Genomic DNA, 26,265 nt, shown 5'->3' with positions numbered 1-26,265 from the left:
CTCGTACACATGGCTTACCAAAATGAAAACTTAGGGCAGGACCCAAGCGTGTTTATTTTGAAAATCATTAGTGAGCAGTAAGGGCTGGGCGCCACTTACAGAACCAGTTTGCTGGACTGTGCGCCGCTCAGAGACTGTGGGCTTTGATTCATAATACAGCCGCTGCTTTACGGGTCTGTGTCTGAGGACGTAGGGATCGTGTAATGCAAAACCAAACATGAGCAACAGCAACACAACCCCAGGGCTGCTGGGCAAGGAGACGAGTATTTCAGCCGGCATACTGTGGAGCAGGGTGCACACTGCACTTTAGAGGTTGTCCTAGCACAAGAGCCAAATGCTAGTGAGTAAAACATCGTGCACTGGTCTTAGATTGTTCACTAGGATGTTTCTCTTGTCTTTATAGTTTACTACTCTTCTAGTTGCTGTTCTGCCGAGATAAGATGCCATTACCAATGCAGCTTAAACAAGGGTTGTTGGATTTTTGTTTTGTTTTGTTTTGTTTTGTTTTTGTTTGGTTGGTTGGTTTTTGGCATAAGGTAGCAAAGGATAAAAGTCCAAAATAGTGAGGTCAGCATGGCAGTGGGTAGTCATAATGGCGGCCAGAGCATGAAGGTACAGAGCTCACGTCTTGAAACACAGCCATGAGCTGGAGGCAGTGAGCTGAAATAAAAGTGAGTCTCTGAACTCTCAGAGCTCTACTCCAGTGAGTACTGCCTCCAACGAGGTCACACCTCCAAAACCTCCCCAAGTGGCATCTTTACATGTGTATCAGGTGGTCAGAAGGTAGGACCAGTGCCTCTCTGCCTGCTGAGTCATCTCTCTACCCCAAACAGATATTTATGAAGAACTTGTGTGTAGCTGCTGCTGTAGGCTTCCAGTAGATAAGCATTGATTTTGATTTTTAAAAATCCCTTCCTGCCCTGAAGTTAGCTTTTACTTATTATTTCTGAAACACTAGACTTCCTGTAATCGGTAATGGCTTTGATAATTTTCGTGTACTGAAGTGATGTTTATGACATGCAGGTCAACTGGTCCATAGGAGCTGCAGCTGGGTAGCTTTTATTGGTACTTTCCCTCCTTTGAAAGCTTCCATGGTACTTTCTGGTACCATGAAAGCTAATCTTAAGGGAAGAGGCTACCTACATCACTTAGATATATTTTTTTAAATGTACTCTTTCTCTCTTGCCTGCACACGCGCGCGCGCGCGCGCGCGCGCACACACACACACACACACACACACACACACACACACACACACATTCGCTATCTTACTATATAGCCCTGGCTGACCTGGAACTCACTGTATAGACCAAGTTGGTCTTAAAATTGAGGTCTACTTGCCTCTACCTCATGGGTGCTGGGAATAAAGGTTAGCATGCCTGGCTGGTGACCTACTTTTGCCAGCTAGGATACACCTCATAAAGGTTCCATAGCCTCAGTAGTAGTACCAGCTGAGACCAAGTACTCCCAGCATGAGTCTGTTGGGGGACAGTAGAGATCCAAACCATACCATGGATTTGATCTTAGGTAGGTAATTAATACTCCTCTGTGTACCTCAGCTTCCACATCATTTTCTTGGTGTTGTTTGACCTCTCCCTCATCTTCATTCAAATTAAGTCTTTCTGTTGCAGGCTCTTTCAAAACCTACATCTTTTTTAAATCTAAAACCATGTTTTATTGCTTGAAATGATATATTTGTGTGTTTATTTTCATTTGGTTTTTCTAGTGCATTACGGTTCATCAGAGCAGGCTTTTTCCTATCATCATGTGTTCCCTGCCTTAGCACATGAGTGCCTACATGATAGACAACACATATTCATCAAAACAATGAACTGCATATTTACTAGTTCTATCCATGCCAAGTTCTAGCCTACATATGTGTAATACTGGGCAGCTTCATCTCTTCCCTTTGAGAACATCAGGATAAGAAATATTTCTATACTGCTCCATAGAGACTGAAGAGAATACCCCCAAACTAGACAAGTCTCCTAGTAGAGGGAGGGCAACACCAACCAACCCATAGAAACTTTGATGGAAAAGTCACCCTGCCTACAAGATGTGCAGGGATCAAGATAGAGCAGATAGAGCAGAGACTGAGGGAATGTCCCACCAATGCCTGGCCCAACCCAAGACCCACCCCATGGGAGAGAACTAACCCTTGACACTGCTAACCATCCTCTGCTATGCTTGCGGAGAGGAGCCTAGCAGAGTTGTCCTCTGAGAGGCCCCACCTAGAGTGCTTTGAAATAGATGCTGAGACTCAACAGCGAAACATTGGGCAGTGTGTAGGGAGCCTTGTGGAAAAGTGGAGGGAAGGAAAAAAGGACCTGGAGGGGATAGGAGCTTCACAAGAAGACCAACAGAGCCAACTAACCAGGGGCCAAAGGGGCCTGTGAATTCTGAAGCACCAAGGACCATGCATGTACTGAACCTAGGCCTCCTACACAGATATAGCCAGTGGGCAGCTTAGGTTTCATGTGGGTCCTCTAGTAAGGGGAGCGGGGGCTGTCTCTGGCATGGACTCTGTTGCCTGCTTTTTCTATCACTTTCCCTTTGCCAGGCCACAGGGGAAGAAGAGATGAGCTCAGTCTTGATGCAACTTGATGAACTGGGGTGGATGGGAAGGGAGGAGGAGTGGGGAGGAGGCAGAGGGAAGGAGAGTGGGACTGGGAGGTGAGGAGTGATGGGGCTTTGACCAGGATGTAAAGTGAATAAGTAAAAAACAAAACAAAAAACCCAACAACAAAAGAAGTCATGCTCATTATTTCATTCAATTTTTACAATTCAATGAAAGAACAGTCTGGCCTACATTAAAGAGTCCTGAGTTAGGAATACATATTTTGACTAGTCTCTAGCAAAGCTTGTTAAACTCTCAATGAACTCAAAAAGCTAAGCAGGTAATAAGCAACACTTTAACAAAATGTCATTGTAGAAATTAGCATATCTTTTATTTCATAGGATGTTCTGAAAATCCACTTTTTGCTGGAAATGACTATTTATGACATAATTCTTGAGTTTAGGAATACATAATTGTTTAGTCATTTCTTCTTGTTCTGCTTAGAGTAAACCCTTTGCTTGGGATCTGAACCAGTTTTGAAAGACAAATGTATATGGACACAGTATCTTTCCAGTAAATCTTGCAACTATTTCTGTGACTACATATGTTAACATTTTTATAATTGGCTTCCAAATGGCAAACACAGATGGCTGGTGTCTGAATTTCCAGCATGTTTTAGAATAAATGTTTTCTCAGTAAGTTAAAGTGTATCACTTCAGTGTTAGGTGGTTACCTAATTGAGTAGGTTTTGTCTTATCTGTTAATTTACCATTTTTGGATTTAAAATAAAAATAGCTTAAGTAGCCAAAAGAAATTGAATATGTAAGATGATCTTGTTTCTTCTTTCTTTTTTAATTAAACAGAATCCTTGCCAGAAAGCTGTTGTTATATATTATTTTTCTGTGAATTTGATTTTTTTTTTTCCTTAAGAGAAGAGGAAGATTATAGTGGGAAGGGTACTTTTGTGTTTTTCACTTAACCTCCTGAGTAATTGGAATACTTCATTCGAATTCTGAAGCCATGGACTTGCGGAGTTGTAGAGCTGGGTGTGCTCTGTGCTGTTGTCACCTCAGCATCAAAAGGATAAAATTATCCCCTAGCGGTGTCTTCCCCAAGTGATGCTTTTCCTCTTTTATTTGACATACACTTACTGAGTGCTGTTCTAAGTGTTGAGTGTAAAGAACTGAACTATAGTCCTTGCCCTCAGGAGCCTTCTACTTAGTTAACAAAAAATAAATAAGCAAGCAAGCAGGCAAACAAATATGATCTCATAGAATCAAGTTTTTAAAAAAACTGAAAACAGTGTCTTTGTAATCTTATGTGTTCAAACAGTATATTCACACGTAGTTGTAGAATCATTCTACTTGCACCTGTTCACGTGTGTCTTGTCCATTGTATTCAGTAGTGCATGCTGTTGCCTCTGCTCTTCAGTCAAAGTTCCGTAATTTGGTGTTTAGTCTTTCAGTTGTCTGGTCACTTACTTATCTGAATAACCATTAGATATAAATATGCAACAAAAAAAAATAAGAGTTTGAAACACAATCTTAATCCTAAAATATTCTACTGTTAATGTTCTATGGAGGCATGGTATTGCAAGTAGCTTCTGAAGTGTACTTTTAAGAATGCTGTTCTTAATTAATAATTTTTGGCACTGTATTCTCCCCGAGGGATCTTTTCTTTTTAAATGATGAGCCTGGACTTTTGATTCTATTTACAGACAGTATTTTAATCCAGTCAGTTTATTTTTAAGAACAAGTCTTCTATCCTACAGAGTACTTTAAATGCATTCTAGCAGCTTAATGACATACAAAGAGGATGCTGCCCTTGTGCCTGTTCCCCTGCTCTTCAAGCAGACGTGAGTTAGACTAACCGCAGAGCTGCTGGACAGTCTGGGAAGACCTTGAGCGCAGTGCGTCTTTATATGGCATAGCGTTCGTAGCTGCTCTATGTGAGTGCTGAATTCGTGTCTTGAAAATAGGGCATCGCTGTGTGTATTATTTTACAGTTGATAAAGTTTAAAACTACTGTATTATTTATTCATAGTTTGCCACATATTTTGATAGTTATATTACATCATTAGCTTTAGCATAGTATACAATAAATTATCAGCTATCTTTGTGTTTGTTTGTTTCTAAACAGGGTTTCTCTGTGTAGCCTTTTCTGTCCTGTACTCGCCTTGTAAACCAGGCTGGCCTTAAACTCACAGAGATCCACTTGCCTCTGTCTCCCTGAGTGCTGGGATTACCAGCTATCTTTTTAATTAGTGTAGTTGATAGGTAAAGTAATTCTACTAGATTGGATTAGATTATTTTTCCTTTTTTTTTTTTTTTTTTTTTTTTTTTTTTTTTTTTTAAGGCTCTAGGTCTTACTTTGGGTTTTTCTCAGAGTGATTAAAGAGCTCAAATGTAAGAAGTGGTGGTTAGTATCTTTTTCATATAAAATAAATGTTCTAAAAAGGGAAATTTAGGCTGGGGTGATGCCTCAGTATATAAAGTCCTTGCTTGTGCAAGCAGAGTTCAGGTCCCTGACATCCATGTAAAGCCAGGCATGGTAGTGGGAGTCTGTAATTCAGCACAATGAGGTGGGGTGGGGAGACATAGGCAGAGACAGGAGGATGCCCAGAACTTGCTGGCCAACACTCTGAGCTACTGCCACAGTGGAGAGGGATGGAGGATGGTGCCTGAAGTCAGCCTCTGGCCTCATATGCACGTAATCAAGCAAGCACACCTGCACGCACGCACACACGCGCGCACACACACACACACACACACACACACACACACACACACACACACACCTTACAGCCATACTCAAAGAGAAATTAAATATAGGGGGGCACCTGCAGTTCAAGTCGTGAAACACACTGAAGTTGTTATAGATACATTTTTTTCTTGAAATGTACCTATGGCTGTCAATATAATGTTACTAAAATTCAAACTAGATATAATTGTTCATGGTTGAAGCCTGAGGCCTGCTTTGTCTCTAATAAGAAGAGGTGTAGGTGGCTTTCTTTTCATAATAATTAAACGGTGATACTGTTTTATACCTACTACTGTGTCATAAGTGTTGCCATTAGCAACAGTGGTTTGACTTACTATTTTTAATAAAGGTTTACCATAGTTCATTCCGCATTGTGTAATTCTGACTAGAGGATGATATTTTATGTGTGTCCTGGCCTGATGTTAAACACATTGTATAATAATAATAATAAAAAGTTTTACCTTTTACAGTTTTCTTTCTGCCCATGTTTGCTGCTTTTTTATTACACATTTCTCTTATACATATCATCAGTGTCTAATGTCTTAATGATAGCTATGTCTTTGTTTTAATTTTTTTGTTGTTATTTTGGGGTTTTCGGCGGGGGGGAGGGAGGCAGTTTCAAGACAGGAAAGCCTTGGCTGTCCTGGACTCACTTTATAGACTGGAACTTACAGAGATCCGCTTGCCTCCCCGAGTGCTGGGACTACAGGTGCGCACCACTGTGCCCAGCTCTTGTTTTAATTTTTATTAGCTACTTTTTAAGAGAGAAATCATAAGTGGTGCTGACTTTTAATTAGTAGCAAGAGGTGCCCAGGAGTAGACATCTCTTTTAAAAATAAATTTAAGTAAGAAAGGTACGCTGGTGTGAATAGCAAGTATATTATATAAATAAGTAACGCTAGATGCCTCATTAAGGACTGGAAAGCATTACTCTCTGAAATGTATAGCATTTTTATTCTTTGCTTTACACATAAGGTTAGAAGCCACAGAGCTAAATCTTTGGTGTGGGCTAATCATCTTTAGAAAACTAACGAAGGATGCATTTGAACTCTGTGTATGTTGTGCTTTCAGACAGTTTGAAATCCACAGATAATACTCTGAGTGGAGACTGGTAGAGTGTCCCACTCGCTGTGTTCTGACTCTGAGCTGATTTTCTCTTCCAGATATTTTCATTTCTTATTCCTCATTCAGAAACATTCAGGTTCTTTACAATGCAATAGTAATTACTCTATTAAGGATGAGACAAGTTCTTTAGCTTTGTCATTCATTTCTAGTGGTAGTTTGAGTTTTTTAATAAAGTGACTCAGAGCTTTAATAATCTTAGAAGATAACGCCATTTTTTTTTTTCCCTATATCTTGCTCTGGTGGAAGAATGTCTTGAGTGGATGTAGCAGTTGTCAATAAAGCACTGTTTAGCCAATCAGCTGGACAGGAGGACAGGAAATGGAAGGCAGACCTTCCATGGGAGGCGGGAGGAGCCTGGATGGGTTGGCAGTTGACAGAGGGAGTTGATGGAGAGAAAGCTGCCCAAGGACCGTCAGATTATCAAGTGCTTGGGATATAGTAGGTTATGAGGGTTAGAGTAGTTTATTTTAGTTTATTGTTAAGATTAGTAGCACTCTAGATTCTGCATCATTCGTTTTTAGTGGTAGTTTGCGGTTGTTTTGTTTTTTCCCCTTTGGTTTTTCAAGACAGCATTTCTCTGTGTAGCCTTGACTGTCCTGGACTCACTTTGTAGACCAGGCTAGCTTTGAGAACTCACAGCGATCCACCTGCCTCAGCCTCCCAAGTGCTGGGATTAAAGGCGTGCACCACCACTCCCAGCCCTAAGTAGTTTGAGTTTTTTAATAAAGTGACTCAACTTTAATAATCTGAGAAAATAATGCCACTTTCTCTCCCCCCCCCCCCCCATAGCTTGCTCAGTTTCGACAAAAAAAGGCTCTCCGTGATGGGCAGAGTATCAAGAAGCATAAAAAGAAAAAATCAAGCTGCAAACAAGATTTAGACAATTTAAATGTTAAGCACCAGGGTGATGAGACATCTATGACTAGCTCCTCGTGCATAGACTCAGCTGGGAATTCCGATTCCACCAGAAGGGCTCTTCCCACCGGAGAACTTGTGCAACATGGCCAGGACCTCTCTGCTGAGGTAAGTGCGTCCATCTATCGACATAGTTCTGCGTGGAGCATCAGTGTGATGGCCAGTGGTCCTCAGCACATCTTGCAGTTTAATTATGACTTCATCCCTTCTCCTAAACTTCAGCAGTATGGTAATAGCTGCACCTAAAATAGTTAATAACCTCTAAGTGAGCTTTGTATTGCTTCACTGGCAAACATTTATTGAGCACTCACAATGCAAAGATGAGGAAGGCAGATATAAAGATAGTGTGTTCCTGTCAGACCAGTGCCAGCAACAGAGCACCTGGTTCACAAGGGTATAGGGGATGCCAGAGTCAGCCTTGTGCGTGTTACTCAGGTAGGTTCGGAAGGGGTAATATAGCTGAGTCTTAAAGTATAAATTGGAATTAGCAAGGGTTTAAAATAAAACTGAGGGAAGCAACCTCTCTGTAGAAAGAAAAGCATTTGCAAAGATAAAAAGCAGTGTGCTATATGATCTGGAAACAGGAAATTCAATTTCATGTGGATCCCAAAGTGATGGGATAGGTTTGGAAAATGTACGCAGCCCAATTCCCAGAGAAGGCACCCGGTGAACCCTAATTTCCCCAGAGCCCACCCCCCCTTGTGTAACGGTGCAGCTTCTGGATGGGGTGGGGGTGTTAGAATGGATTAAAATGGCTGATAGGTGGTTGGGTCACTAACCAAGACCAGAAACAGAGGGACGGGTTGTGCTGCAGAGTGCTATGTGAATTTTGTGCTACAGCTTGTTTCTGTAGAAATAGTATCAGAGTAGTAGGGGCGTAAGCCGTTTTTGCTACCCAGGAGGGCAGTGGTATCATGTTATATTCCTCAGAAGAAACAGTCATCTTGTCTCTTGCAAGTGTGAAAAGAAGAGTTAGGAGCTAAGGTTAGTAACACATACAAGAAATTTCAGCACGTGTGAGTATAAAGTAGGGATGTCCTAGTTTCATTGCTGTTGTAATAAACACCCCGACAGGAACAGCCTAGGATTCCAGATTCCAGTCCAACTCAAGGCAGCTAATCATACTGCGTCTAACAGACCGAGAGAACAAGTACATGCGTGCAGAGTGTTCACCTCCCTTCTTCTGCTCTTTTTTTTCTTTTCTTTTAAAGCAGAGTATGCCTTTACTTTTGTGTTTCTCAAATTAAGCTGGCTGAATTGGCTGCTTTGAGAGGTGATTAGTCAGAGACCAAATCCCATATTCTCATCTGATTCCTCCAACTCTTCCTTGGCCTCAGCCTTGGCTGGGGCTGCAGCAGCAGGAGCAGCAGTAATGGCTTCAGCCACAGGGGCAGCAGCCGCAGATGCAGATGGATCCGCCAAAAAGGCCTTGACCTTCTCAGCAAGAGGGAAGGTATAGTCAGTCTCCACAGACAAAGCCAGTACCCTCTTGTACCCATTGATGATAGAGTGTGGCACCGAGGCAACAGTTGGGTAACCAATCTGCAGACAGACACTGGCAACATTTCGGACACCCTCTAGGAGTGCAGAGTCTGCTCAGTGATGTCAAGCACTTCAGGGTTATAAATGCTGCTGTTGTCAAACACCTGCTGGATGAGCAGCCCAAAGGAGAAGGATGAGATGTTCAACAGTGTGGCCTCGCTGGCTCCTACTTTGTCTCCAGTTTTTATCAGCTGCACATCGCTCAGAATTTCAATGGTGCCTCTGGACAGTCTAGTAGTGATGCCCAAAGCCTGGAAGAACAAGGTCTTCTCAGGCCCCAGACCAATGTTCTGGGCTGGCAGTGACCTTACCTGGGGCGATGGTGCCAGCACGGGTAGCACAGGCAGCAGTGGACATCTTATTGGCCAGCAGCATGTCCCTAATCTCAGTGAGGTCCTCCTTGGTGAACATAAAGCCCACACTCCCCCGGATGTAAGGCAGCAGCTTCTCCAGAGCGGGGTTGTTTTCCAGGTGGCCTCTGATGACCTTGCGCATCATGGTGTTCTTGCCCATCAGCACCACGGCCTTCCCTCTCAGGGACATGGACATCTGCTGCATCTGCTTGGAGCCACATTGTCTGTTCCCACAATGAAGCATTTTGGGTAATCATCCAAAAGTTGGATGATCTTAAGGAAGTGGTTGGACTTCCAGGTCACCCTGTCTTCCCTGGGCATCATGGCGATGCATCAGGGATTGCCATGCAGGGTTGAAAGACGATGTCACTCTAATGAGGACGCCTGGCGAGAGGCCCTTCCTCTATTGTTAAGTTGTCTAGCTCCCAAGCCCAGGGATGGCACTAGATAGAGTGGGCTTCATCTTTCCTTTTGAGTTAACCCAGTTAAGAAAACTTCTCACGCACATGCCCACAGGCCAGCCTAAGCTAGGACAGTCCTCCCTAAGACTCTGCCCAGGTGATTCTAGTTTGTGTCTAGTTGACAACTAAAGCTGACATCATACTAGAGGATTGGGGAGTTGGAGCCATGCCTGTGCTGTGTAGTTGAGACTCTGTAGATGGGGAAAAGAGGAGCGAGCAGAGAGAGACACACTGAAAATATCACAACTGTATGTACTGTGCAAGAAGCCTTTGTGCTCCACATATAGGTAGTTTCAGTTACATGCCTCAGTCATTTTCTGCAGAATTATTCCAACAGTGCCTTAGTATACATGGAACCACTGTTGGGCTGGATTCCTGTGAGCCACTGGTCCTGTTTTGTCAACAGTCGGTGTAAGGCTATCAAGAAGGCTGAATGGTAAAGGTGTTTTGTGCGCAAGCATGGTGAGCTGAGTTTCACCTGCGTAAAAGGGAAATAGATTCCCAGAAATTGTACTTTTAACCTCACATTTGCCATGGTGTGTTTGTCACCCAATACTATGCATATACACAGCAATAAACAAATAAAAATATATAATTAAAACAGCAGTTGTTACATAGTCTTTTTATTACATGTATTTCTGTTTCAAGACTCCTTATTTAGTACATATTGCTGAATCCTTAGAATTGAAGTGTGGTTAATATGTTTGTACTGAATAAAAGGGCTTGGAACAGAAACACACACACACCAGAGCCTGTGCCTGAGCAAAGCGTAAACCAGCACGCCTTCCCTCCGTAGACTTCATCACAACATTGCTGCTCTTAGAGACACCAGGCAACACTGCAGCTATATACTTGGGGTCATTTTTAAGCAGTCAAACCACCTATTAAAAAGCACAAAAATGTGCCGCTGCCTACCCTGAAAGAACATTGCTTTACACTGTGAGAAGCGAGAAGGTAAAACCTTGCCCTGTTCTATGTCTCGTAGTATTATCTACTTTGTATCACTCTAAATTTTCCCTGTTCTTCTCATATCCTCCAAGGACCTAGTAAATGTCAAGAATATTGATTTGGGGCTAGGCAAGTCAATTTTATTAAGGAGGTGATTTCATGAAGGCGAGTCTGTATAATGAAAATCAATTCTATTCTTAGATAATTTGTAAATGTTTTCTCTTTTTTTTTTTCTTAATAATATTCTTTGATGCACAAAAGTTTTAATTTTTGAAAAGAAATGGTAAGGGGCCATTGAGATGGTTTAGTGGTTAAAGTCATTTGGTGGCCAGACATAATGGTACTCACCTTTAATCTCTAAAGTAGAAAAGCAGAAAGAGGTGGATCTCTGTAAATTCAAGGCCAGCTTGGTCTACAGAATAAGTTCCAGTACAGGCAGGACAGGGCATAGTGAGATCCTGTCTCGAAAACAAACAATAAATAAAAATAGTCACTTGCTGCCAAACCTGATGACCCAAGTTCCATCTCCAGGACCCACGTGGTGAAAGGGGAGAAACAACTCCTGAAAGTTGTATGACTTCCATGTTTGTGTGTGTACACGCACACACTAAATTAAAATAAATAAATAAATAAATAAATAAATAAATAAATAAATGTAATACAGTTTTAAAAAAGAAATATTGAGATTGACATCACTGTATTGTCTGGAGGGGAACATTCAGTTTCCCCCAGGTATTTGTGTGTCTGTGTGTGTTTCACACTTAAAAAAAATGAATTCACTTTACATCCCAACCATAGCCTCTCCCTTGTTCCTCCCTGTCCCACCCTCCTTCCTCCCTGCCCCACCCTTCTTCCTCCTCCCCATCCCCATCCCTTAATCCTCAGAAGGGGGCAGTCCTCTTCCCTCACCAACTGATCCTAGATAATAAAGTCTCTTCAGGGCTACCTGCATCCTCTTCCTTTGTGGCCTGGGGGAAGTGATCGAAGTGCAGGCAACACAGTCCATGTTGGAGACAGCCCCTGGTCCCCTTACTAGGTGGCCTACATGGAGACTGAGCTGCAGAAAGGAAGAAGTCAAAGTACCAGTGTTCACAGATGATATGATAGTGTAGATAAGCAACCCCAGAAATACCACCAGAGAACTCCTACAGCTGATAAACACCTTCAGCAAAGTGGCTGGATACAAGATTAATAAAAAAAAAAAAAAATCAGTAGCCCTCCTGTATACAAGTGACAGATGGGCTGAAGAGAGTTCAAGGCCAGCCTGGTCTACACAGCAAGTCTAGGACAGCCAAGGCTACACAGAGAAACCCTGTCTTGAAAACCCAAAACATACACACACACACACACACACACGAAAGAAAGAAGGAAAGAAAGAAAGAAAAAGAAATTAGAGGAACAACATTCTTCACAATAGCTACAAAGCCACAAATAATAAAAAGTATCTTGGTGTAACTCTAACCAAGTAAGTCAAAGACCTGTATGACAAGAATTTCTAGTCTTTGAAGAAGATATCAGAAGGTGAAAGATCTCCCAAGCTCATGGGTCAGTAGGATTAACATAGTAAAATTGGCCATCTTACCAAAAGCAATCTACATATTCAATGCAATTCCATCAAAATACCAACACAATCCTTGAAAAAACAATTGTAAGCTTCATATGGGAAAACAAAAAAACCTGGAATAGCTAAAAACAATCTTATATAATAACAGAATTTCTGGAAGTATCTCCATCCCTGACTCCAACCTGTACTACGTAGCAAAAGTAATAAAAGCTGCATGGTACTGGTATAGAAATAGACTGGTTGATCAATGGAATCAAATCTAAGACTCAGAAACAAACCCACACACCTATGGATACTTGCTTTTTGACAAAAGTGCCAAACCCATACAATGGAAAAAGAGAGCATCTTCAGCAAGTGGTGCTGGTCTAACTGGATGTCTGCATGCAGAAAAAAATGCAAATAGACTCATTTGTCAACCTGCACTAAAGTCCCCGAGTATTTTGCTTGCCTTGTATGGTGTTGTGTATTTTGGGCTTTTTGTAGATGTACTTTATCAGATAGAGGAGGTTCTTTTCCACTCCTGAATCATTGTTTTTATGTGCTTATTTGTTTTTGCAATGCTGGGGTTCAAAGTGAATGCTCAACAAACACTTTACCATGGAGGTGTATCTCCAGCCCTCAGCTAATATCTTTTGTCATGAAAGACTCCATTTTTTTCTGTTTTGAGACAAGATCTCTCCGTGTAATACTAGACTTCCTAGAACTTATAGCTCTGTAGGCCAGGCTGGCAGATTCACAGAGACCCTCCTGCCTCTGCCTCCTGAGTGGTGGAATCACAGGCATGCAGCACCATGCCTGGCTGGGTGTACAGTGTGAACTTAACTGTCATGTGGAGGGATTGTGTCATGGAAATAGTTTAGATTTACAAGAGAATATCCTGGGCTGGGTTCAGTCTCTAGCACTCCCATTGAAATCCCGAGAATGGTGGCTTACACTTGTAATCCCAGTGTTAGCTCTGGAGACACAGGCTGAAGAATTCCTGGGCCTCAGTGGTCACCCTAATTAGTGAGTTCAGGTCAGTGAGAGACTTTGTCTCAAGGTCAGCAGCTATCCTGAGGCTGACACCTGAAGTAGTCCTCTGGCCTCTGGGTGTCTGCACACATGCACACACAGTCATTCATTCAACAAACAAAAATAGCAGAGCCGAGATTAGGAACCATTGCTATGAGATTTTAGAATATAGATAAGTTTATTTCTTTCCTGCCAGCAGTTACTACTTCTTAGGAAGGCCATTGCAGAACTTGGTCTTGAATGTTAAATATTTCTGTAGGAGAGCCAAGCATGGTGTCCCACACCTTTAATCCCAGCACTCAGGAAGCAGAGACAGATGGAGCTCTGTGAGTTTAAGGCCAGTCTGGTCTACATAGAGAGTCTAGCATAGCCAGGGCTATTACATGGAGAAACCCTGTCTCAAAAAAAAAAAAAAAAAAAAAAAAAAAAATATATATATATATATATATATATATATATATATATATATATATTCTGTAGGTCTGGATAAGGAATAAGAGTGATAGTTAATACTTATAAACTCTGAGTTTCATATTAGGGGTGTGTGCGTGCATGTGTAGGTGTGTTGGACAGTAAAGGAACACTTCTGGAATTTGAAAAATTAGAATTTATTTCTTTATTCTACTCACTACTTCACACTTGAGAGAAGCTTTGAATGCCACTGACCTCATGCCCAAATTCTGGGATAAACAAAATGTTTTAATTTTATTTTATATGTGTGGATATTTTGGCTGTGGGGGTTCATGCTTGTTTTCCATGCCTGCAGTGCCCATGGAGGCCAGAAGAGAGCGTCAGATCCTTCGGAACTGGAGTTACCGCTTGTTATGGGCCCCAAATGGGTGCTGAACAGCAAGTGCTCGTAAATGCAGAGCCATTTCTCTAGCCTCCAGCAAAGGTTTTTTTGAGTGAATGCTTTTTAAGCTGTAAAAGCAGTATAACACCGAAGGATGTTGTTTCTTTTCAAGTAATTAATTTTAGCTTCAAAATCTGATATATTCGAAGAAATGGCACTTGTGATAGTAGCATTTAGGACCTTGTTATATTTGGGAGCCATAAAGTTTAGAGAAGTCACACTGGTGGCTTTGGCTTACAAAGGGTGGGTACTATGTATCAGGACATGTCCTCTTGAAATTTCCTAGAAAAATTACTGTTCAGGTACTGATTCATAAGTGAAATTTTAAAGATCTGAGTGATTTGTCCTAGGTTTGGGTAGCATCTTATGTGGTTTTAGTAGAATTTTATGTAGTAGTTTTCACTATGTTACCAATAGTAGTTGCTTAGTGGAAATAAACTGGGGAACATGAATAATTGCAAACTGTTTTGTTTTTACCTTTGTTTAGGCTGAAAGTGAAATATCTACAACAGGTGACGAGAGCAGCTCAGAGGTAAGATTAACATGTTAGAATTTTAGATGTTATAAGTAAAAATAGTTATTTTATATCACCAAAATTATTGATTGTTGGTGCTTTGCTTCTTGTATGTTTTATATACTTCTGTTGTATTTCTATAAATAACAGTAAAATAACAGCATAAATAGTTAGCCAACCCTGAATATGTTCTACTGCTGTCATTTTCCACCGTGGTAGCTGACTTCTTAACTGTTCAGTAGTTTTATCTTTAAACACAGAGACTCTGCTTGGTGTCTGGGAAAGGCTTTGATATTGGGCTTCTAGATGTGAAATCACTGTGAAGCAGTCTTATTTAGCACAACAAAATTTTCTAATTGTTGGAGTAAAACTTCTCACAAATGTGTGCACTTGTGTTGACCACATGACTTGTTTATTGGCACTAATGCTGCAGCAGTAACTTGAGGTGAGAAACTGTTAAGAGGCTATGACCTCTTTATGAAGTGTCCTCTTTATCTGTTGATGATAAGTGTGTCATTTTGTCTCAGTCTTTTAAGCAACATCACCATTTCTTTGGTCCATAGTTAGTGAACATAAAAACCCATTTCTTACTCTAAATGTGTCAGCAAATCAGTGTATTTCATGAGTTTCAATGTGTTGCAGGCTTCTAATAGAAAAGAGAACCACTTGTGCTTGACAACATAGCACAATTTTATAATAATAATAATGTCGGTGGAAACTTTGATACTTAACAACTCAAATGTACTTTAGAGCTAAGAATATACTAACTAGTAGACGGACCAAGAAAATAACCAACAATGGCTAAATAAACGGGTATCAGATTCTCACTATGTAACATTTCCTCTGTGTTAATTATGGATTGAAAGTCGCAACTTCTAAAATCTTCCGTTTAAAAATACTATACCAGAAAAGTAAGAGTGGGAGAAATTGAGACTTTTAAAGATAAACACAAAGTAAAGCCATTAGTGTCACCCAGGCTAGTAATGTGAAATGTCACTCAGACGAGGAAAAAGCTGATGTCAGTCACGAAAGCATAGGAAAGAGTATACATAGGAACAGCAGGTGAATCGAACGAGGAAAATAGGTAAAAACCATTTATGTCTCACCTGCAAGTCGGCAAACCCCTAATATGAATGAGGGGAAACCAAAACCAAAACCAATACAAGAAACAACCTGAAAACAAGCAGCAGAGTCACGCGGAGCAGCAGCCCACTGTCGGTAATAGCGCCAAGTGTAGACAGCCGCAGCTTCCCAGTTAAAACACAGGGGCCTGACTGAAACAACAAACAAGGCACAAGGATCTGTTGTTATCTGTCAGAGCAACAGCTCACGGCCAGAGACACGCTCGGCTGAAAATGATTGTATCAGAGTCTGTAACCAGGCAAGAGGAAGCTTTCAACACGGGACACAGGAGTAGGTATCCTCATCTTATTAAGTGCACTTTATAGTGAAGTTCGTCAGAAAGGTCAAAGAAGATGGCTGCATATTAATGAAGCAAGGTCCGCCCTGCTGCAGCACTCCAGGCCCTCCTGTATGCCTGGGAGCGCGAGTGCCCCAGAGGAGATGGAGACCCTAACTAACTGCCCAGTGTACATGTTGATTATCGCCACTGTCTTACCCCAGGGGGACCTTTCCTTCACTGCTTGGTCTCCAGGGCTCTGTTGCTTGGTCGGGATTTGCTATCAGATGATACTAGCAGGCTTTTCCAGTTTGAACTGGTAAAGCACTGACTCATTCCCAGTCTCCTCCTTTAGTGGAGACAGGCACTGCTGTGAGCAAGGTCGACATCCTGAACAGTTTGGGAACCATTGCCCAGTGTGGTGCTAAAGCATTTACAGAAATCCTTTAGATGGATTGCAAATGTGTCTATGATTGGATACTTGGGTTTTGGCTTTCAGAAAGCATGCTTGTCTGGTGGCAGACAAAGCAATTGCAATCATTGCACACGGCAGTGAACAGGACACTTGAGAGCTCAGTCACCGTGCCTATCAGCTCTAGTAGCCTGTTGGCTGGGCTGTCAGTGCTCTTTCATCTTAGAGAGTATTAGACCCATGTGGAGAAGAGGGAAGCCAAAGAAGTGATGAAAACGGCTTTTCAGGGGCTGGGCAGATGGCTCAGTCCACAGAGCACCTGCCGCGCAAGGATGAGTTCCTGAGTTTGGTTCCCCAGCACCCATATTAAGTCCAGGTGTGGTCATTGGAGAGGCCGATACCGAAGGATCCCTGGCACTTTGGGGCCAGTCAGTGTAGCTGAATCAGTGAGGTCCGGGTTCAGTGGCACTAAGATGGAGAGTGATTGAGAAAGACACCTGGCATTGAACTCTGACCTCACACATACACTCAAAAGCCGTGGCAGTCCATAGCCTACCAGTCCCCCTTCCTGTGGAGAGGCAGAGTGAGGGAAATGAGTGTGACTGGAAGAGGAAGGAGTCGCACTGCAAGCTCTCCGGTGTTTGAGGACTGATTACATTTGAATTTGTAAGATGTCTTTTAAATGTTTGAATTAAATTTAAATTGATGACTACATATGGCTTTGCCAATAAGGCAAGGGAGGATGACTCAGTAAAGTGCTCGCCACACAAGCATAAGCTTGCATCCCCAGCACCCACACAACACGTTTTAAAATGTGTGTGTGCAGTCCCTGCACTGGGGGTTGGGGGTGGGGGCCAAGACAGGAGGATCCCTGGGGGTGCTGGCTTCTTAGTGTAGCTGAAGTTTTGGGCCAGACGCTCAATGAGAGACCTTGTCCCAAAAAAGAACAGTACACACCTCACCTGCTTATCCCACAAGCTCCTCCCCCAACACACGGGAACACAGGAATACTGTTACCAGGTAATTCAGCTTATCAAGTGTAGTGCTAAGATCTGCTTCTCCTGGGGAATGTGGGGTGGGGGAGGGGGGAACATCACCTTCTCTTAGGATGGAGCCACAATTCTTAGGTGATGTCTAGTGAGACAGCTTACGTGCGCCTTTACTGGTAAAACAGCTCCACTGCCCGTGTGTGTCATGGTGAATGCACACTATTATATAAACCGTGGGAAGCAGGGCGGGGTCTGGGGGGTGCGTACCTTCCATTGGTTGGGGCTGACACGCTACATGAGGAAGAATTACAGGCGCTGTGCTGTTTGACTAACTGGAGAATTGCAGAGTTGGGGGAGGGTCACTATGCTGCGTGACTGGCAGGTCATGCTGCATGTCAGGGGCAGACGTGGAAACAGGGAGCTGTCCCACTGCTGTTGTCTCAGGATGAGAATTTAAATCTCAAGTTGGCGACTTCTGGGGTTTGGGCATGCTCCACCTTGCCATGTCCATGCCAGTTCCCCAGGTGGCACAATCCACGTGCCCCACCATCAAGAAATTGTTTTTATGCAGGTCAATGGCAGCAGCCGTGTGATGGAAACAGAAAGTCGTAAAAATTTCCTAATGGTATAGTATTTAAACAACTCGTGATACTAATGTTTTATACTGTGTAAAAGCACCCAGCTTACTAACAAAGCTTTTTCTGCATGCACTTTTTCCTATGTGTCACTTCTATTTGCTTTTAATATTTAACAAAAACACTTAAGCCTCTTTTCTTGTGACAGCTGTAACAAAGGGCAGAAAACCTGTCTATACCATTATGGTTTATATCTCACTAGTAACAAAGCAGGTTTCTATACTAATGGGCTTGCAAGAAGTAGGAATGTTTAAAATGGACTTTGCTGTGGGATTTGAAGCTCCATCTCTCTTCCAGAGGAATCTCACTTGTACTGAATCATTACAAACCTTGCATTGATTTAGGAAGACAACTTTGCCTCTGATGACTATAACTTAGAAGAAGGGGCACAGTCCACGAAGAACCACCTTGAGTTTATGAAGAACAGCTTGACCGAGAACCAGAGGGATGTAGAACTTACTCAGGAGCTGGACGAGATGAGGACCACCTTTGGGACCCAAGGCCTGCAGCAGGTGGGCGCACCCTCTGTGGCGCGGCTTCGTTATCCAGACACAAGTGGGCAGTGTGCATGGTAGTGTATTTGTGCTCTTTACATACGGGGCTTTGGCTTGGCACCTTGGGCCATTTCATAATAGTTCTAGTACACAGGTAGCATAGACAGCCCCGTTTAAAGCGAGGACTGCAGAAGGACAGATGACATGTGCGGACTTGTAAAATTTAGTTGTGTAAAGTAGCTAGAGTGAAATCACTCCCTTAACACATTTGTTTTATTTTATTTATTATTGTAATTGGCCTGAGAGAAAATAGATGTAAAGCACAAAAACGTGTGCCTTAAACCCATCAAGAATGTCAGCAAGTCACTGGTTACAGTGACATCTGCCATGCAGGAAGTAAAGGTGAATCGGGACACTGAAGAAAATGACCGTCCTCTCTCATTCCGTCCTCTTCAGAAACAAGCTGGGTTAAATGTTTCTGTTGGTGTTACCCAGAAGTGCACTGGGCACTCCACAGTGCAAAGACACTTCTTTCTTCCACAACAAAACAGGAGAAACCAACAAAATATATTCTCTTTAATGCAGATACATGTTTCAAAGACAAATTTGAAATAAAACTAATTTGGGTAGGCTGGCAGCTTTCACGGAATGTTGCTTATTTTGTGCTAATACAGTTTTCTCTGGTTTCTCTTAGCTACAGGAATTTGAAGCTGCTATACATAAAAGAGATGGAATAATTACTCAGCTTACTTCTAACTTACAGCAGGCTAGGAGAGAGAAAGATGAAATAATGAGAGAATTCTTAGAGTTAACGGAACAGAGCCAGAAGTTACAGGTTCAGCTTCAACACGTGAGTATTACTAGTGCGACTAAGTTTATTGTTTTTTTTAGTAACAAATTATATACATTTTCATTTTCCAGAGCGAATCTTTTTTTTTTTTTTTTCAAAGCAGCCATTGCTGCTTTAGTGTACTGGGGGGCGGGGGGCAGGAAGCCTGACAAATTTGTGTTGTCATATGAACGAAGAATTTTAACTCATATCCTGTGAGTGGTTTCCTACTAATATTTTAATTAAACTATCACTGTTTTGAAAGTTCCACAAACTCATACCACGGCAGCCTGAGTGGATTTTGCAGCAGTTACTCTAGTTGCATTGCACCTTTGCAGCCCTCGCATGGTTTCATTGAGTTCCAGATGGTCACTGACCTACACCTTCTGTTTACTTTAAGTTTTCCTTAGTAACCCACCCTGGTTAGTTTTGTGTCAACTTGACCCAATCTAGGGTTATCTGAAAGGAAGAAACCTCAAATGAGAAAATGCCCCATAAGCTCTTTTGTTATGTTGCATGGACACAACTAGGAAATACACGTTTCTTAACATACGGGGCTTTGGCTTGGCAGCTTGGGCCATTTCATAATAGTTCTAGTACACAGGTAGCATAGACAGCCCTGTTTAAAGCGAGGACTGCAGAAGGACAGATGACATGTGCGGACTTGTAAAATTAAGTTGTGCAAAGTAGCTAGAGTGAAATCACTCCCTTAAAACAGATTTGTTTTCTTATAATCAGCCTGAGAGAAAATAGGTCTAGACCACAAAACAAAATAAAAAAACCAACAATAACAACAACAAAAGTGTGTGCCTTAAACCCATTAAGAATGTCAGCAAAGGGGGCTGGAGAGATGGCTCAGTGGTTAAGAGCACTGACTGCTCTTCCAGAGGTCCTGAGTTCAATTCCCAGCAACCACATGGTGCCTCACAACCATCTATAATGTGATCTGATCATACTGTACACATAATAGATGAATCTAAAAAAAAAAAAAAAAAAGAATGTCAGCAAGTCACTGGTTACAGTGACATCTGCCACGCAGGAAGTAAAGGTGAATCGGGACACTGAAGAGAATGACCGTCCTCTCTCATTCCATCCTCTTCAGAAACAAGCTGGGTTAAATGTTTCTGTTGGTGTTACCCGGAAGTGCACTGGGCACCCCACAGTGCAAAGACACTTCTTTCTTCCACAACAAAACAGGAGAAACCAACCAAATATGTTTTCTTTAATGCAGATACATGTTTCAAAGACAATTTTGAAATAAAACTAATTTGAGTAGGCTGGCAGCTTTCGTGGAACATTGTGTATTTTGTGCTAATACAGTTTTCTCTGGTTTCTCTTAGCTGCAGGAATTTGAAGCTGCTATAAAGCAGAGAGACGGGATTATTACCCATCTTACCTCTAACTTACAGCACGCTAGGAGAGAGAAAGATGATGTAATGAGAGAATTGTTAGACTTAACGGAACAGAGCCAGAAGTTACAGGTTCAGCCTCAGCAGGTGAGCATTACTAGTACAACAAAGTTTATTGGGGTTTCTTTTTGTTGTTGTTGTTGTTTTTTGTTTTTTTTTTTTTTTTTTTGGTTTTTTTTTTTTTTTTTTTTTGTAACAAATTATATACTTTTTCACTTCCCAGAGCAACTCTTTTTTTTTCCCCCCAAAGCAGCCATTTGCTGCTTTAGTGTACTGGAAAAAAAAAATCCTGACAAATTTGTGTTGTCATATGAACGAAGAATTTTAACTCATATCCTGTGAGTGGTTTTCTGCTAATATTTTAATTAAACTATCACTGTTTTGAAAGTTCCACAAACTCATACCACGGCACCCTGAGTGGATTTTGCAGCAGTTACTCTAGTTGCATTGCACCTTTGCAGCCCTCGCATGGTTTCATTGAGTTCCAGATGGTCACTGACCTACACCTTCCCTTTACTTTAAAAGTTTTCCTTGGGAATCCACCCTGGTTAGTTTTGTGTCCCCTGTCTGGGATTTGAAGTTTATTTCTTTATACATCCATTTAGAATGCCTTTGAAATTTGTTTGCCAAGGCGCTTTGTAATATAACTCATCTGCTTATAATAGCTCTGGCAAGTTGTGTAGACTTTATTTCATGCTTAGTATTTGGGTCTGAACTTGCAGAAACAACTAACAAATCCCAGACTCTGCCAAGGCTTCTGCTCGACTTGCTGCTTCGACATGATTGTGGTAATGACCATGCTTGCTGTGTGTGCCCTGGCTTAGCTGCTGTCTACAGTTACATAACTGACCCCAAATGGGACCTGGAGAAAAGTTTCTTTTCTGTTTTCAAGTTTCTGTTTGAACTGAAATTGTAGTTCCAGCTCAGTATGCCATAAATACTCTAGTTGACGTAGCTGTTACTTAAATGCACAGCAGTGAGATTAATGCAGACTCCCGGGAGCTTTTCTTACTCATAGCTCTTGTTATTAGAACACTTCAGATCACCAGAACTAGTGGGAATCGCCTGACCTTATTTCTAACTATTTTTCTGACAGTATTCAGAGTATACATAGTATTATAATAGCTATCAATACTAAATAATTATGATATTAATCAGTTAAATTTAAAAAGATGTAATGAGTTAGCAAAGATTTAGCAGGTTTTTAAATTATTACAAGTATTTACTTATTTGTCTGGAGATTGCATTCAGTTCATCAGAACCATCTTCTCGGCTTAGCAGTATTTTCTTTTCTTTTATTTAATTTAATTTATTTTTCTAATAAATTTTTTAAATTATATTTCTTTTTTCTTTTATTTTTCATTCTTTTTCAGCCGTGCTGAGAGCACAGTATCTCATATGTGCTAAGCAAATCAGTCTGGATATCTTTAATTTAAAAATTATTACAGTTCTTACTATTTTAAATGTTTTCATACAATATATCATTATCATATTGTTTCCTCCCAGATTCTTCCCACCTCACTTAATTAGCCTTTTTTACCACAGCAAGTATAAGACAATACATCTTCTTAAGAAGGTCAGAGCTGTTGGACTATTTGCTCACCAGGATCTAGACACACAAGTCTTATCATGGGGACGGTTGAGGAGGGGGCACAACAGTCATATTTTATAGAATGGTGTAAAAGGATGACGTTTGTCTGTCTGTTAATAAAGCTAAGCAACAGAGTTTCTTTTTTTTTTTTTTTTTCCCTCCCCTGAAGGAAAAAGATAGAAAAGTAGAAAAATTAAATAAGAAAGAAATTCAAGAGAAACAGGCAATCATTGACGCATTGAATACAAGAATAATCGAAGAGGAGAAAAAAACTGTTGAGCTAAAGAGTAAAGTAACAACTGCTGATAAATTGTTAGGAGACTTACAAGAACAGGTTGCAGAAAAGGACCAAGAGATCAAAAGCCTGAAACTAGAACTGGCCAGCTCTCAGCAAAATGAGCGAAAGTGCTCTGAGGAAATTAAGCAGTTAATGGGGACAGTTGAAGAACTCCAGAAGAGAAATCTTAAGGACAGCCACCTGGAAAATGACACAGTGCAAAGAGTGGAACGAGAAGCGCAGCGTCGGTTAGAGCAGCTCCAAGCGGAGCTAGACGAGACGTACGGGAAGCAGATAGTGCAGATGAAGCAAGAGTTAATCAAACAGCACATGTCCCAGCTAGAGCAGCTGAGATCCCAGCATCAGGAGGAAATGCAGAACGCAGTCAATGAAGAGCAATTAAAGTTAATGAGTGAACTGAGGATGCAGCTAAAGGCCACGCAGTCTCAGAAGGAAAAACTCAAGGAAGAGCTTGGGGTAGTTGTGGGAGAAAAGTCAGCTTTACAGAGTCAGTTTGAAGACCTTTTGGAAGAGTTAAGCTTCTTTAGAGACCAGGTTCAGAAAGCCAGACAGACGATAGCTGAGCAAGAAAAGAAAATAAGTGATGCACGCAGGTCCCTTAGCACAGTGGAGGACCTGAAAGCTCAGATTGCGGCGGCCTCGGAATCCAGAAGGGAACTCGAGTCAAAGCATGAAGCAGAGGTTACAAATTACAAGATAAAACTTGAAATGCTAGAAAAAGAAAAAAACGCTGTACTAGACAGAATGGCGGAGTCCCAGGAAGCTGAGTTGGAGAGGCTGAGAACACAGCTCCTCTTCAGTCACGAGGAAGAGCTTTCCAAATTAAAAGAAGATCTAGAAGTTGAACATCAAATAAATATTGAAAAACTTAAAGACAATTTGGGCACTCACTACAAGGTGCAGTTAGATGGCCTTCAGAGTGAACTGAGGAGGAAGATGGAGACCATGCAGTGTGAAACAGACAGCTTGATAACGCAGCGGGATCAGTTAATTTTGGAAAATTCAACACTAAGAGATTTACAGGAACACGTTATTAATTCAAAATCAGAAGAAATGACTCTTCAAATCAGTGAACTTCAAAAAGAGATTGAAACCCTGAGACAGGAAAGATTAATTGCCATAGACTCTAGCACCTGCAAATCAGAGTGTACGTGTCAAAGAGCAATAGAGGTACTTACCGAGGAAAAGGAGGGGCTCAAACAGCAGTGTCTCCACCTAACAGAAGAAATTGAAAAGCAAAGGAATACATTTTCGTTCGCTGAGAAAAACTTCGAAGTCAACTATGAGGAGTTACAGAAGGAATACATTTGCCTTCTCAAGGTAAGAGACAGTTTAGAAGACAGCCAAATGAAGCAGGCCCTGGAATACGAAAGCAAGATTAAAGCGCTGAAGGAAGAGCTCCATTTGCAAAGAGGAAGCGCAGCGAGGCAGCAGGGGCCGACGTCTTCCCCCCCTGAGCCCTTGGAAGGCAGTGAGATTGTTGAGAAGGATACGACAGAGCTAATGGAGAAGCTGGAGGTGACAGAGCGAGAAAAGCTAGAGCTCTCAGAGAAACTCTGTGCTGTCTCTGAACAGCTGAAGCAGACACATGGGAAGATCGACTCTCTGAGTGCAGAGGTTAGCGTCTTAAAGCAAGAGAAGGAACACCTTTTATTGAGATGCAGAGAGCTAGAAGTCCCCACCAACCCTAAGGAAATAGAAACTGCAGCTTCATGCCCTGCGCAGCTGAGCTCTTGCAAAGCTGGGCTTGAGACTGTGACAGGAGTGGACTCTGGAGAATCTATTCCTAAAATCAGTGAAGATCCGGCTAAAGAAGCAAAACTGGTGATAGAAACTAAAATTCCCTTTAAAGAAAGTGACAGAGAACAGTTGCTTCTGCCAACAAGAACTGAAGTATCCAGTGTGACAGCTGAACCCAGTGAAAATGAAAAACTCCAGCAGGAGCTTCGTGTCCTCAAAGCCCAGCAGGTATGTCGTGTGCTCACGGGAGATCCTAGTGAGAGTACAAAGCAGGTGTGTCGTGTGCTCACGGGAGATCCTAGTGAGAGCACAAAGCAGGTGTGTCGTGTGCTCACGGGAGATCCTAGTGAGAGCACAAAGCAGGTGTGTCCTGTGCTCACGGGAGATCCTAGTGAGAGCACAAAGCAGATGTGTCGTGTGCTCACGGGAGATCCTAGTGAGAGCACAAAGCAGGTGTGTCGTGTGCTCATGGGAGATCCTAGTCAGAGCACAAAGCAGATGTGTCGTGTGCTCACCAAAGATCCTAGTAAGAGCACAAATTCACACTAAAATGTTTCTAGGAAAGCAGTAGTCTGCATCCTTCCCAGAGAGTGAAGGGGAACCCTTTCATGTTTTCCTCATATTTTGCCAATGAGTTGTCATTTTTACCTGAATATTGTTGCCCCTCTTCCAGTTAATCTCTTGTATATGCTGCTCAGAAATAAGTGAAGCTGATCATAAAGAGAAGTGGTACTGCTGAAACATTTCATCTTATTTTTACATTATAATCACTTTGCTTTAGCATCAGATTATTTTGCAGAGGTTTTTTTTTTTTAGAAAAAAACATCTTTTATTTTTTTTACTTTTACATATACATTTATATTATTACACATATATACAATAAACTACATACAGCCAGAAGAACTATGAAACAATCAGAAATTATATAAATGTTACATTCATAGTGTTTTGCCTATTTGTACTTCGCGACTTTGAAGAACACATCTTTCTTATATTGGTGAGCCTAAAATTCTCACATCTCATCTCTATCATCCTAAAAACATCTATTTAGACCTAAAAACAACTTAACCCCTAAACAACTAAGCTTAATTGTAAAATTAAACTATCTGGTCTTCAACCCCATCAGAGACTTGAGAAGGAATAAAATTGATTGCACGAGTATACAGGGGGTGCAGACTAACACCTTCCAAAATGAGAGCACGACAGAGACAGTTTGCTGCCTGAACACTCACCCAGAACTCTATAACGTTGGAGCATCATCTTCAGCCTTTGGGCCTAGTATATCTGACAGACATATTTGTAAGGCAAGAACTATTGAGGACTTGCTGACCCTGTCTTGGCAGAATTTGGCCGTCAACTCTGCCTGCATCCAAGCTACAGAGTTTTTCATACTGGTGTTTTTGAGTATGAAATTTCAAGTTTTCAGTTAAAATTCCACAATTGTTAAAAAACAAAGCAAAAACCTCTTAAGTTTTCTACTGCTCTATATGTTACCTAACTAAAACTGCTGCACCCTGACCATTGTTCAGGTGGGTCTCACAAGCAGTGGCAGGTGTCCGTGCTTACTAAAATAGGGTTCACAAGGGAATCAGAGGCGCAAGGGAGGGACGAGTTCATGCTGTGAGTCCGCTTGTGTTGAGATAAAGAGCTGGCAAAAAAATGGCTCAAGAAACAAAAAGCACAGCCTAATCTCACTTATGAAGGAGGCTGCATGATTTCTTACTAAAATATTACAAGGTTATCCCCAAGAATTTAAGAATTGGTCAGCATATGAAAATTGTACTTATTTAATCTCCACGTCCATACATAGCTGGAGGCAACCCGATCATTTAAAATGTTGTCAGGAAAGAATGTGCAAAGGCTACA

General features: G+C 41.6%; 1 protein-coding gene and 1 pseudogene across 1 annotated transcript in view; one reads left to right on the top strand and one right to left on the bottom strand.

The window, feature by feature from the left end:
- Akap9 (A-kinase anchoring protein 9) overlaps nt 1–26,265 on the top strand; it is a 138,315-nt gene that overhangs the window by 12,579 nt on the left and 99,471 nt on the right. The window contains 6 exon segments of the mRNA XM_051152007.1: nt 7,232–7,465; nt 14,577–14,621; nt 18,383–18,550; nt 19,227–19,382; nt 20,702–20,857; nt 22,531–24,627. Coding sequence (XP_051007964.1) covers nt 7,232–7,465; nt 14,577–14,621; nt 18,383–18,550; nt 19,227–19,382; nt 20,702–20,857; nt 22,531–24,627 — 2,856 coding nt within the window.
- LOC127194557 (60S acidic ribosomal protein P0-like) lies at nt 8,639–9,573 on the bottom strand (annotated as a pseudogene).

Source organism: Acomys russatus, chromosome 10 (genome assembly GCF_903995435.1).
Source record: "Acomys russatus chromosome 10, mAcoRus1.1, whole genome shotgun sequence".
NCBI lineage: Eukaryota > Metazoa > Chordata > Mammalia > Rodentia > Muridae > Acomys > Acomys russatus.
Note: the sequence above shows the minus strand (reverse complement) of the source record. Positions and strands in the feature narration are given on the sequence as shown.